At 41.2% G+C, this 13,595-nt stretch overlaps 1 protein-coding gene across 1 annotated transcript in view; it reads right to left on the bottom strand.

Moving 5' to 3' along the window:
* Window positions 1-1,472: 1,472 nt before the first annotated feature.
* rnf13 (ring finger protein 13) overlaps window positions 1,473-13,595 on the bottom strand; it is an 86,314-nt gene continuing 74,191 nt past the window's right edge. The window contains exons 9-10 of the mRNA XM_080736619.1: window positions 6,267-6,347; window positions 1,473-4,329 (exon numbers count right to left, since the gene is read on the bottom strand). Of these exons, the coding sequence (XP_080592745.1) occupies window positions 3,914-4,329; window positions 6,267-6,347 (497 nt within the window). The 3' untranslated portion in view covers window positions 1,473-3,913. The remainder of the gene's footprint in view (window positions 4,330-6,266; window positions 6,348-13,595) is intronic.

Genomic DNA, 13,595 nt, shown 5'->3' with positions numbered 1-13,595 from the left:
TTTAAAACAGTGGGTTTCCCAAAAAGCTCGTACATCTGCTATTTTTGGCTTCAGGTCTGCAAGAAGAGAATCTGCAGTAGGACTGCTCTCCACTCAGGAGGTGATAATTGTGTTTGGGGTGTGGGTAACAGACTGTGTAATTGGTCAGGAGGTTGCCTTCAGCCTTTCAAAGCAGAATCGCCTTTTTGTTGATGCTACACAAATAATGTAACTGGAGCGAGGTTCCTTGGGTTTACACAAAGACATGATCTCATTCTGGATGCCGTTATGCCACAGCAATGCTTGAGGGTGGGGAAGCCCTCTTTACTGTGTGGATCATAATTTATATTGGTTGCAGATAGCTGTGATTGCTGACTGCTCAAGTTGTATTGACATTTTGTATGAGAGTGTTGCTGTATTTTCCGCCCTCAACACTGAGCCAAGAGAACATCGGATATGGCAGCGTTTTAATTATCAAGGGTGGGAGATGTCACATGATTACAGCTCAGCGTGTCCCCATACAGAGAGGGGATAAATGCCATCAGTCATATAGAGAAGTGGTTCTCAACCTTTTCAGGCCGTGACCCCCAAAATAATCATATTTTAACTGGGGACCCCCCACCCTGAAGAGCACTAAAAGTTGAGGCATTACATTTGGTATAACACGGTTCTATTGTGAAAATAGCAGATCTACATGTTCACAACGCCTCGCGTTGCGAGGCGTTGTGAGCATGTAGATCGGCTATTTTCACAATTTCTGCCTTTGACAATTTGGCCAATGTTTCATTTGTCATTTTAGAGGTATTAAAAAGTCCTTAAATTGTCACTTTAGAAATGTGCATCTACTGTACCCTCTGTACACTTAAACTTCATGTTGGTTTGTTTACTGTTGAGTGAGAAAACAATGTTTCATATTAAGTTAATCATCCTGGAGACCCCCAAAAATAATTTTGGGACCCCCCTGGGGATCCCGACCCACAGGTTGAGAACCACTGATATAGACCTTAGTCTTGCTAGAGAGGTAAGCTTTCCCCTCGTTTGCTCATAAACACTGACCAAGTCTAGCTACGTTTATAGAGAGTTTAAGTGGGTAAGCCTTATGTCCCCATTTTGGCCAGGTGATTAGGTGAAAATGATCTACAAGCTCACACATGACACAAGCTTGTCGATCAGCTATTTGAGCAGAGGTTCAACTTTTGCCACAGACATGTAAATGAGTGGACAATAACATTACCAGAAACGACAGCTAAAAGACCATTACAGGTCTAAAACTCTGAGTGTACAAATGGAACCGCATGGACCCTATGGGTTCATTTATTCTCAAGAGTTGTGGTGGTCCTTATAAATAATAAGGTTTGAGAAACCACTGTACTAGTGGACTCCTAAGTGTGCCATAAGGTCGTAGTAAATCAGTGTCATACATATTCTGAAGAAGACCTGGAGACTGACATTCAGTAATGGGATCTCGTGATAAAAATAATAACAATCTTATGTAAAAAATAAATATAGACAAGTCTTGCCACGGACACATTTGTCTGTGTACGGACACGTTATAGAGACCCCTGTATTTGAGAAAATGTTTGAAAATAGGACTTAAGTTAAAATGTAATCAGCCAGCTGGGTTCTGATGATGACACCTCGTCAAGGACATTCAGAGAACAAGCTACTATGGTGTCATTTTAACTTTTTAATGAAGTGAAATTAGAATACAGACGGGTGAGCATAAAAACATACGAGACAAATGCAACCGAAAAAGAAAGGCAATGGGAATTTATCAACCTTAAAGTTCATGTTAGAAAAAAAGGGTCTTGCATTTCGTCTGTCAAGTGGAATCCTCATATGTCCAAAACTGTTACTTTTCAGGATTCAAATTCAGAAGCATCACAAAAGTAGCAGATCTAGAAGCTCAAACGTTTCAGGCTTGCAGATCTGCCACTTTTGATACTTTTGTGTGTAGTATGATCAAGGACGTTAATTTAAAAAAAATAAAATAAAAAGAAACAAAGTTAGAATGTGGACATAGGAGGCTTCTGCCCGACAGCAACCATTTACTACTTAAAAAATATATATTTATATATATTTTTTAGGTCAACCAAATGCATATCGCAAGGCCTATATCATCAACCAATAATGACGCACCTGGTAAAGGGTGGTGATTTGAAACGAGAGTATCCAAATGAAACCTACAGTAGCATCGGCTGTACTTCGTACAAAACGTGGACACGCGATTTAACCACTTTCTAGAAGTGACTGGAGCCCTTCACCTAGTATTACACATGACTTGTATGTACTTAACAGAACATCTGCAATAAAACTCATCCTTTGGCTGTATATGCAGCACAGCAGTTTGAAACCAGTGCCTATCAAATAGGCATCGGCTGTGGCACAAAACAAAGAAGCAACAAGGTTTCCTTGATCTCGAGGCTATAGAAATTAATTGGCTATAGAAATTAATTGGCAAAACAATAAGTCCTGTTTTTCTTATATATCACATGAAGTTCAATTTTACAAAAAAATAGAGAAAAAAGAAGAAAATGTGCTGCATACTTATAAATGATTAAGATCGTTTTTCTTTTTATGCAGCACAATTATGTTCATGTATGTACAATAATATGGAAGCTCCACATTTCTTTTTTAAACAGACATGTAAGGCTACAACATAATCTCAACGTGATGATGTAGCTTTGTGGTGATCTCTATACATCTATATACACATCTGGTTTCAGTGGTGTTTTCTTGTTGTACTCGCGCTCATGTCCAGGACATTGGAACAAGCTCACTTTACAGTCACAGTACCAACTGTTCAACTGAACAACCAGAATACAGTATCACTGTCTACTGCAGTGGTTCTCAACCTTTTTCAGATGTTTGACCATTTTGTACAGTTTGTTGATTACTGTTGATGCAGTAATGGTCTTTTTTCTTAGGTATTAAAAAGGACTTAAAAGTACTTAAATTGTCATTTTACTCACTGTCATCTGGGGACCGTCATCCCCCCCCCCCCCAAAAAAAAGAAAGAAAAGAAAATCACGTGTTGACCCCCCTGTTGACCCCCCGAGGGTCCCGACCCACAGGTTGAGAACCACTGCTCTACTGTACATTGCAGCGTCACCTTGTCTGCCTTGTCAGATTAACCCCTTCATGTCCAGCTGACAAGCCTTGCCGTCTTCCAGACACATTTATCATCAGCACTTTGTTCCCGTCCCCCCCTACAATCAGATTAAAACAAATATAATTATTGTGATTTTGTTGTTGTTCTAATGTTTGGGGTTCCGGTGCGCACATTAAAATATGTTTTTTTCCCCTCTCCCCCAAAACAATGACAGGAAGAGAGGAAGAAATAAAAAAGTCAATAATGAATCCATGTTTTATTCACAACCCCCATCATTGAGTCTCTGCTGCTTCAAGCCTCTTAAAGCTTCGTGGGGATGAGGGGGTTTGGGGTTGAAGAAGGCGGCGGGGCTTAAAAGCGACCTTATCGCGCCCAAAGCCGCCAGGGCCAGCCACAGATCTAAAAACCTAGATACCTCATTCGCCGCTGCAGTTTACTGGAGCGACCTGTATCGTCAGTATCGTGGGGACGGGAGGGCAGCTTCCGCGTGCGTCACAGAAACGGAAGTTTGGCAAGCCCAGTGTGATCAGTCAGAGGAAGGTAGGGTCTTTTCGTTCTAATAAACAAACGACCAGAGTGCACACCTGTGCCCTCGGTTCCTACATCCAAACGTACCCAGGGTTACGCCGCCCCCAACTGCCTCTGATTGGCCTACCTAGATCACGCTGGCCTGCTGAAATTCAGTTTCTGTGACGCACGCGGAAGCTGCCATCGCGCCCTCCCGGGATGCAGATGATGCCCCAGAGGTGAAGGAGGCGTCTAACCTTTCTATGTCTATGGGGCCAGTCAGTCAGTCAAAAAAAAAAAAAAATCAATCAATCATCAGGCACGTGGTGGCAGGTCGCGGTGGTTGCGGTCGTCACCGGAGAGCTGCACGACCACCGTCTCCACGGTTACCTCGTCCTCGCTGGCGCTGCTGTCCAGCTCGTCGTCCTCGTACGAGGAGGACTCCTCCTCCTCCTCGTCCCCGCGCTCCTCGCCGTCTCGCTCCGCCTCGGAGCCGCGGCGGGACCCCCCGCCCCCGGACATAGTGCCAAAGGAGTGTCCGCTGGTGGAGGCCAGCGAGCGCAGCAGCGGCGTGCTCTCCGACACCTCCTCGTTCTCGTCGGGGCCGCTCTCGGCGTCCTCTGACTCCGAGTCGGAGTCGTCGCCCTGTGACGGCACCACCTTCTGCTTGCACACGGGACACGTCTTCTTGGTCTTGGTCAGCCAGGGGTCCACGCACTTACTGTGGTAGGCTGTGAGGAGGGGGGAGAGAGAGACGCGTCATTGCTGACTCCATGGAATAACCCATCAAAGGGATAGTTCACCTATCGATTACTCACCCCATGGAGACCCCAGCAGCGGTTTTGGTAGGAGACACAAAGAGAGACTCTTTGTGTCTCCTACTGGAACCACTGCTGGTCATCAAATTATTAGCTTAGGAATGCGACAAAAACAAATAAATATCCGCGAATTCAAGTCTCCATGGGATGAGTAATGGAAATAAAGTTGTGTTGATTCCATATAAGTCATCATGTCTTCTATGGAAGTATGTCACTCACCGAAATTATGCAATCTACTTGTAGATTGCATATTTACAGTTATTAGTAAAGGAGGACTTTGCCACTTTTCAATCTATCTTCATATAATAAGTCCTCACTAATGTTCATAATAAAATTGCAAAAAAAAATTAAACATTCTACTCTGTCCAAGTCTCTTAGGGGAGCTGTGGGAAGTTCAGAAATCCATAGTCTTGTGACATCATCGCTTCCACTTTAACATTGCAACTTTTCAGGAATAGAAAGCCTGCATTTTCTATTAGCTTGGATTCCCCATTGATGATGTCACAAGACTATGGATTTCTGAACTTCCCACAGCTCTCCTGAGAGACTTCGACCGAGTCTTTTTTTTTTTTGCAATTTTATTATGAAAATTAGTGAGGACCTATTATATGAAGATAGGTTGAAAAGTGGTGAAGTAATCCTTTAATCTGCAGTTTCTTCAAATGGTTGGCGGTATGGCTACCAAAATTATAATAATTGTAAATTGTTTATCAAACAAGTTTATATTTATGGGGGTCTCCTTTCACAGATTAGACCCTGACAACATTTTTCGGTCCGGAGAGTTTACTTTGCTTTCATCCGTGTGGTGACACTGTAAAAGAGTTTATTGCTCGTGACGAGCTGTCAACATGCACAGGTCAGAGAGTGCACATGCTTTATACATTAAGTAGGTGTTCCCTCCTCACACCCAGCTCTGGTTGGAACTATAGGAGCAAGGGTCTAAGTTCTCACACTTTTTGGAACCAGTCCATTTGGTTTCTTTTGGACACTCTCCGAGTTACATGCCCATAACCTTTCAAGGACCCCGGTTTGCCTGCAAGTCCTAGAAAAATAGTAGGTTTTCTTTGCCTAAAAGTGTGACTTTTGTTTCTTACATGAACTTTAAAACATTCGCTAAGTGAGAAGTTAAACTGTAAACTTCATGTTCAAAGACAAACAGCTTAATACATTCTAAAATCCAGGATTTAAACTAAATAGTCTTGTAATAAGGGGATTGTAGGATTTACCCGTATAGACATCATACAATATCAAGACACGTACACTTATCTCATGGTAAGATGCCCAGGGCTAAATACAATAAATCAACGCACTAACCGGTCAGCGGTACACTAATGCAATCCACTCCATCACATTTCATGCACTGAATGAGTGCTGTCAGAGCGTGATCAATGCATTTCAATATGAGAATGCTTTAATGTTTAATCATTACATTGTGATTAAGGTGTTATGTGTGCTGGGTTAATTACATTTAATAATCAATGTGGTAATAGAATAGACATTTCAGCCTGCTGTTTTGTTTTTCCAAGTTTTCTTGTTGACAACATTCCTCCTGTCAGATGGAAACCTCATAAGTGATATATAAATTGTATTATTTTTCAGAATTCAAATTCAAAAAGTGCAAAAGTAGCAGATCGACACGCTCAAAATGCGTCGCTTCGCGCCGCGTTTGGAGCTTGTGGATCTGCTACTTTTGATGCTTTTGTGTGAGGCTGTAGTATGATGGAGCTGGGCGTTAATCTACGAAGAAACACAAAAGGTTAGAATAGTTGAGATAAGAGGTTTTCTGCCCGACGACAGTGAGAGAGGGAGTAGACTCCTGGGTGTAGCAGCAGATTTATGGATGCTCTCACCATGAGAACATGGCAGGACCCGCAGCTTGTCCCCCTCCTCGTACTCATCCAGGCAGATGGCGCACACATCGTACGAGTCCCCTAGAGGGGAGAAAACAGGCCGGGTCACTAAATGTTTTACGAAGTAACCAAATAGCAAATACAGACAACAAACCTAGTAGAGAAAACAAACATGATTTAAAGATAATAACATCATCATTAAACACTTAGAGGAGTAGTTCACCCCCAAAATGACTTTTTTTCTCCCTATTGATTACTCACTTTTTATTTTTCGCATTCCTAAGACAATAATGTGATTTAGTAAATTTACCCCCCGTTGATTCCGGATGGGGACCTAAATGCATTTGGGTCCCCATCCGGAATCAATGGGGGTAAATGTATTGTTAACACCTTCTAAGCCTGGCCGTACTCCCTCGGACTTCCTACTGGGTCTCATCAGCCACACGTCTATTCCCGGACTTTTGATATAAATTATAATAATAAAAAAAAAAAACATCGGAAATTCTTCTCTGTGTCTTTTTGGAGCGATCTGAAACGGTTAATATGCTCTGACAGTCATTTTCTGGTGCTGGGTGTGATACTCCTAATATCCAGCAGGCCACGCCGTTGACTCACATTCTGGATGGATGGCTGGCCAGGAGGAGCCTCATCCTCTCCCCAGTGTTGAAAATCAACAAGAAGCTCAAACAAGATGGCTGGTCTTTGTCTCTGTTCGTGGATCGCGGTTTCAATCACGTTCGGGCGCCGCTTCTCTATCGCTCCTTTCCCTGCTTCGCCGCACGTAAACGAATGGAATTGATCTCCCCTCCGCCTCGCCAAAGTAAGATCGCCGACCTCTGCAGGATGAATGTGTACGCTGTGTCGAGCACTCCATTACGTGTTGTTATCATGTGGGCTTTGTTTTTTTAAAACATGTTTGTAAATAAATGGCTTATTTCTTCGGCGCTACCTCTGTTCAGAGGGTTCTGCCGCGGCTTGCAACGTGTTAAACTAAAAAAGAAAATTTCTACGAAATGTTAAGTTTGCCTGCAGCTCGCTAGGGGCACTTCCTGTTTGGCGAAATAGGCCCCAATTAGGGTTTAGGACTCTTAATCAAGTCATTTGACGCCACCCACGCGTCTGTACGACAAACAGTTCACGAGATAAAGAGGCACTTCCTGTTTGGCGAAGGGCACTTCCTGTTACAGAGGGGGCGGGGCTTAATCAATTACAGCTCATCCCTATTGGCCGGAAAAAGACCAAAGTTGTGAGTGCATTTTAAAGTTTAAGTGACGTTGCTAGGCAAAAGTATGTCGGAGTAATGTGGGGCCAAAGTTTCTGTTTTTTTTCAGAGTCCCCCATTCAAAGTCAATGGAGGTTTTTGAGCGTAGTTTTTTACGAATTACGTTGCCAAGGTTACGCGGATCGGAAAGAAAAGTAATAGCACACCATTCCCGGCCGAGCCGCACATTTTGATGTATATATTGCGGGGGTGGCGTAAATCTTGCGGCAGTTATTACGTGCCGAAATTTCCCCCATTCTAAGTCAATGGGGTTTTTGGGCGTAGTTTTTTGCGAATTACGTCGCCATGGTAACGCGGATCGGAAAGAAAAGTAATAGCAACCTATTCCCGGCCGAGCCGCACGTTTTGATGTATATATTGCGTGGGTGGCGTAAATTGTGTGGCAGCTATTACGTGCAGAAATTTGCAAGAAAATGACTTACTTAAGTATGGCGGATTACAATAAGTGTTTTGCCATTGCATTGCATGGCAGGCACACTTAATAAAAATATTATTGAACTCAAGTCTCCATGACGTGAGTAAAAAAAAAGAAGAAAAACATTTGGGGGATTTTAAGCTCTATTAAAAATGACACAGACCACAACACTGACTCTCCCCCTCGTCCGACCCATCTACCACTATTACACTATCTACTATAAGTAACATTCCTGTCCACATTTCTCAATGGAAATTACAAATGCACACGGCTTTCCCTCCTATTCGCATAAACTCTCTGTCAAGCGTGGTGTAGCTCTCCAGAACCTCCGAACTTTAGCAAGAGAATCCTCACAACCCAAAAGCCCCACCCCAGTTAAAATGGCCCTCTATAATGCTAGATCAATAAACCTTAAGACCGCTTCTCTTAGTGATTTACTCTCTGATTATAGCCTAGATTTTTTATTACTGACTGAAACATGGCTTCACACTGATGAGTTCGCCCCACTTATTCAAGCATGCGCCAAAAACTGTAAATTTTTTAGCTCGCCTAGATCCTCTGGACGCACTGGTGGGGGTATAGCCACCATATTTAAGAAACATTTCTTAAATATGATTATGACAAAATAATTGCGATAATGTCAAATAATCACGATTAGACGATTATGCAATAATTGTGACAGCCCTAGTGTCTTGTAACATATCTAACAAAGATTGAAATTCAACATCCCTAGCAAAATGTTTGACAGCTAGGGTAATTCTGTTACATCTCACTGGCGGCCCTGAATGGAATTTACTTACTTACTCTATAATGTTTCATGAAACATGATTATAGAAGTTTATAATTGAAAACTGGCTATGGGACTAAAACGGATAATTATAATCAAAGAGAGCATGTTTCATTATGGAAAAGCTCTGCTGTTCGCTTGTCTGTCTTTGTTTCCTTGTTGGTTATGATGGCACTGGCCAAACTGCATTCCTGGCACTCAGCCGATATCACACGTCGGCTTTGTCCCTTTCAATGTGAGCAGGGCGTCACCCAGCGTCAAAGCCCGCCTCCACATCCTGGCTGTATGCAAAGGCTGTCTACTCTGTGTGTGATGTAGCTCTACTGTAGCCTACAGTATTCTACCCCCACCTCCAAAATAATAAAAAAAAAAATTCAACTGAACTGTTGTTATTGTATTTTATCATGCCAGTAAAGCTCCTTTGAATTAAATATAATTGATGTAGCCTCTAAAGCCTAGCTTTTCCTTTTTGTAGGCTTTTTATTTTATACCAATACTTTTGGACTTTTACTCAAGTAAGCATGCCAGCATTTTTAATTCAGGACTTATATTTGTAACAGAGTATTTCTATATTGTAACTGAGTAAATGTACTTGAGTACTTTTACTTTTTTTTGTACTTCAAGTAGCTTAAAAGCATGTACAGTGTGGTAAATAATAGTTTGACATTTTAACTTGACCTTTCACTCTGTAATTAGAAAGGGACCCTTTCGCAAAAGCGATTGGTCATGTCAGAGGCTTGGTTCTCAAAAACCTCCTCGCTGTCACATGTTCTTCTGAGACGTTGAAATTTACCAGAAGAGGAGGAATGGAGACAGGCATTAGGCCTACATTTATGACCATGATGCCATTACATTATTATTATTAAACCACAATCAAATGTTTGTCCAGGTGTCTGGGACAACTAATACATCTTTATGAACAACTTTATGAGGCTATTGGAAAAATGTTGCCTACTGCCTTGTTTCCAAATAAAGAACAAATTCAATTGAACATGTGAACAAAAGTTGTGTCTTTTTCGTTTCCTTATATTTAGCTTATTATTATGTCACGTTTGTGTTGTTTTGGGACAGTGTGTGAACCAATTATTTTGTAATTGTTTGTGTCACAACGTTCTGTCATTTGATGAGACTTCTCCGCCTCTCGCTCTCTCTCTCTCTCTCTCTCTCTCTCTCTCTCTCTCTCTCTCTCTCTGCAGCTGAGTGCAGTGCACGCATGCACGTTTCTCTCTGTGTGTGTGTCATTTATCGTTGCAGGATTAGTAACTATAGGTCAGTCCATGAGCAGCTCCTGTCTCACACTGCACCGGTAACACAGGGAACATTTCTTCCTCCTCTGCCTCCTCCCAGGGGTCTTCAACGTTGTCAGGCCGAGGACCCCTTAGCTGAGAGAGAGAGATGAAGCAGGGAGGGAGCCCTCCACACTCTTATCATAGATTTCATATAGTTTCATTGTTTGAAAAAGTGAAAGCAAAAGCCACAAGTACATTTTAAATGTTCCTGAGGCACAAACTATATTTATAGACTTTAGGCTTGTCCAGGTGTCTGGGACAACTAATAAATCTTTATGAACAAGTTAATTAAAAATTGACTTGACACTGGGTGAAAAATGGGTTATAAAATCATGGGATAAAGGTGGGATAAAGGCTGATTCAATTCTGACAATCCCTCCCCCGCGCATAAGTGAAACCGGTTTTACCAAGTATTTGCATTTACTGGTGTGACTACAAGCCGCTTTGTATTTTCACAAGTGGCACATGAAACATCTGGTAGAATATAAATAATTTTAGGAGCACAATGAAACGTTATCAAATAATGTTTTCTTTAATCAAGTGATAAGAGGAGACTATACAAAAAATGTATACTAAGTCTTATTTGCACTGCATTTTTTATTAATTATGTTCTACAGTAGTGCTTCTCAAACTTCCAAATGTCAAGGTCTCTCTCCCCTTAACTCTGACTGTGTACAAATGACCACCCCCCTAAATGAACCCACAGAGTCTCTGGAAATTAGACATTTTCCCAGGAAACAAACTGGTGAAAACAGCTGATCTACAAGCTCACAAAACTGAACCAAAATAGGAGTATAGGCTACGGTTGACCTGAAAGTTCTCTTAAAGTTTATAAAGAAAAGTGTATGTGCTCAGAGACTAAAAGCAAACATGATATCTGTGGTGAGACATGAGCCTTTTAAAGTGAAATAGCGATTTAACAGTGTTGTTTGACACAGATAGACAGCGTGTTGTGTTCTGAAGCAAATGATTCAATGCAAAGAGAGACCCAGCTATGAGGTGTGAAGAGGGGGAAGGGTAGTCTCGGGAGACACCTTAAGCTACTGTGGAATCATGTGGGGAAAAAAAGTTCAATAAGAAAAATACACTAATACAGGGGTCTTCAACGTTTTCAGATCAAGGACCCCTTAGTTGAGAAAGAGATGAAGCAGGGGCCCCCACAACTGGCTCACTATCTGAAATACAAAGGTGTCCACTGCAATCCCCTCCCCCCAACTCTCTTCTCTCCTTTTCTGTCAAACTAAGCGGACATAGACACATGATAACTTAAGTAAAATACAAACAATTCTCTCTCTCTCTCTCTCTCTCTCTCTCTCTCTCTCTCTCTCTCTCTCTCTCAAACTTGAGACTTTAAGAGACACATGTTTACTTGTACTTTTACTCAAGTACATTTTTAATTCCAGAATTCTACTTGTAACAGAGTGTTTCTGTTTCATTGTGGTATTGATACTTTTATTTAAGTAATACATTTGATTACTTTTTCCACCACTGATTTTAAGAGATGTTTACTTTGAACTAATTTAGCCTCAGTAAAAGTAGCGTTTTGACCGCAAAAAGTATCATTGGATTATCATGACCTATGGTGATATACTGTGGACTCTGTGGCCTAGTGGATAATGTTTTGTCTTTTCAATCCATGCGCCCCGGGTTCGCGTCCCGCTTAGCCACTACTTTCTGCCACCACAGACAAGATAACCTCAAGACAACAATACTGATGTAAAATCACCCAGTGGATAGCGGTAGCCTATAACATGATCCTATAATCCTTTTTTGCGGTCAAACGCTACTTTTACTGAGGATAAGGTTAGGAATAACTATAAGTTTAGGTTTTAATTTAGGCATAATTTTACTGTAGTAAATGTCATGTTTTTAGGGGAGGGTAAATATATTTTTTTATGCTTTTACTCCACTATTTGTACAACTTAAGTTACTAGTTACTTTGTAGATTTAGAATATTATCATAAAACATAGGCCTACATTAATCTATTCAGCCCTGTCAAACTAAGCGGACAAGATAACATAAGAATAAAATACACAACATTTTCTTTCTCTTTCTCTCTCAAAATTGATACTACAGGAACAGTTTATAATGTATTTTATATTTGTGGCCTGTGGAAATGGAAATACTTATAATATAATACTTACATTATACGGGGGCCAGGGCTCATCCCTTTATTTTAAGTTCAGTTGATTTTGAGGGTTGTGGATTCATTTGGCTCTGATTTCAACAATATATACAAACAATCTCCATTTAAGCAAGGCAATTTTATTAACATTTAACTCTCAAATACCTGGAACGCGCCCAAGTCGCGTTAGCTTTGAACCACTTTAACCATTATTTCATGCTTTAACTTTAGAAAAATAGCAGATATACAAGCTCACAACGCGGCACAGAGTGCCGCGCTGCGAGCTTGTAGATCTGCTATTTTTGAAAAATTGTGAAAATGAGTGCAAGTCTTTGAATATCTTTGACCCGATCTTTGACCCGATTTCTAAATCCTTCCTCTAAAATCGAAATCATGCTGTTCTCAAACCTTTTCATGTGAAGGACCCCCAAAATTACAGGTATTTGGCCACGGACCCCCCATCTCAAAATATGTTGTTCCAGGGACCCCCCAGAAGCAAATATTTGAGTTACAAATGTTCGCTTTTAAGTAGATATATTCAAAGACTTGCAAAAAAAAAAAATAGCAGATCTACATGTGAGCTTGTATATTTGCTATTTTTCAATAGTTAAAGCAGTCACTAATCCTAGGCCTAAATGGGTTAAACAAATAATTACAATTTGAGTGCAAAAATAACTCATAGAAAAGAAAAGAAACTATTTACAAGCTCACAATGCAGGTAGAGATAACAAGTAACCAACAAGTAATAGACTGGAATAGTCGACTCATATTGAAGAATCGCCACCCCGTGGCTGAACAGCCACACTACATGTTGAAATAAAATATCACATTTCTAGGGGGCGCGGTTAAGAATTTGGAGGCGTGTTTGACAGAGGTACCTCTAGGTGTCTAGAGGTGTCTACTGGTGTCATTTTAGACTTGGCGACGCTAAATGTTGTAACCCACTGTAGGTCCAGGCACCTAGGCTGGTAATCCAGCAGTTGCAGCATCGCATGTTCGAGTCCCGATCCTGACGACCGTTGCTGCGTGTCACCCCCCATCTCTCTCCGTTTCCTGTCAGCCTACTGTACACCTATCAATAAAGACAGAAAAAGCCCCAAAAAATATATTTAAAAAAAGAGAGACAGAGAGAGAAATCGATAGAACAAACGTAGCTTTCATCATTTGATTTAGTCAGTATTTTGTGAAATAAACAGGCTATAATTGTTGTAAATGTATAGAATCCACTCAGTAGACTCACTCTGTCCACGATGCTATGTTACATTACATTAAAAATAATATATTGCAGGATATCTTGCGTTTCAAATGTAGTGCTACACGGCCATGTTGAGGACCAACACACTGTGTTTTTATTTGTCTGATTGGCATAGAACTAATGTTCTACGCCAATCAGAACACCTGTGTTGGTCCACAACATGGCAGGGTAGGAC

The sequence above is a fragment of the Nannobrachium achirus genome, assembly GCF_963921795.1.
Source record: "Nannobrachium achirus genome assembly, chromosome: 1".
In the NCBI taxonomy this organism is placed as follows: Eukaryota; Metazoa; Chordata; class Actinopteri; order Myctophiformes; family Myctophidae; genus Nannobrachium; species Nannobrachium achirus.
The sequence above is the reverse complement of the archived record's forward strand: the minus strand, read 5'-3'. Positions and strand labels throughout refer to the sequence as shown.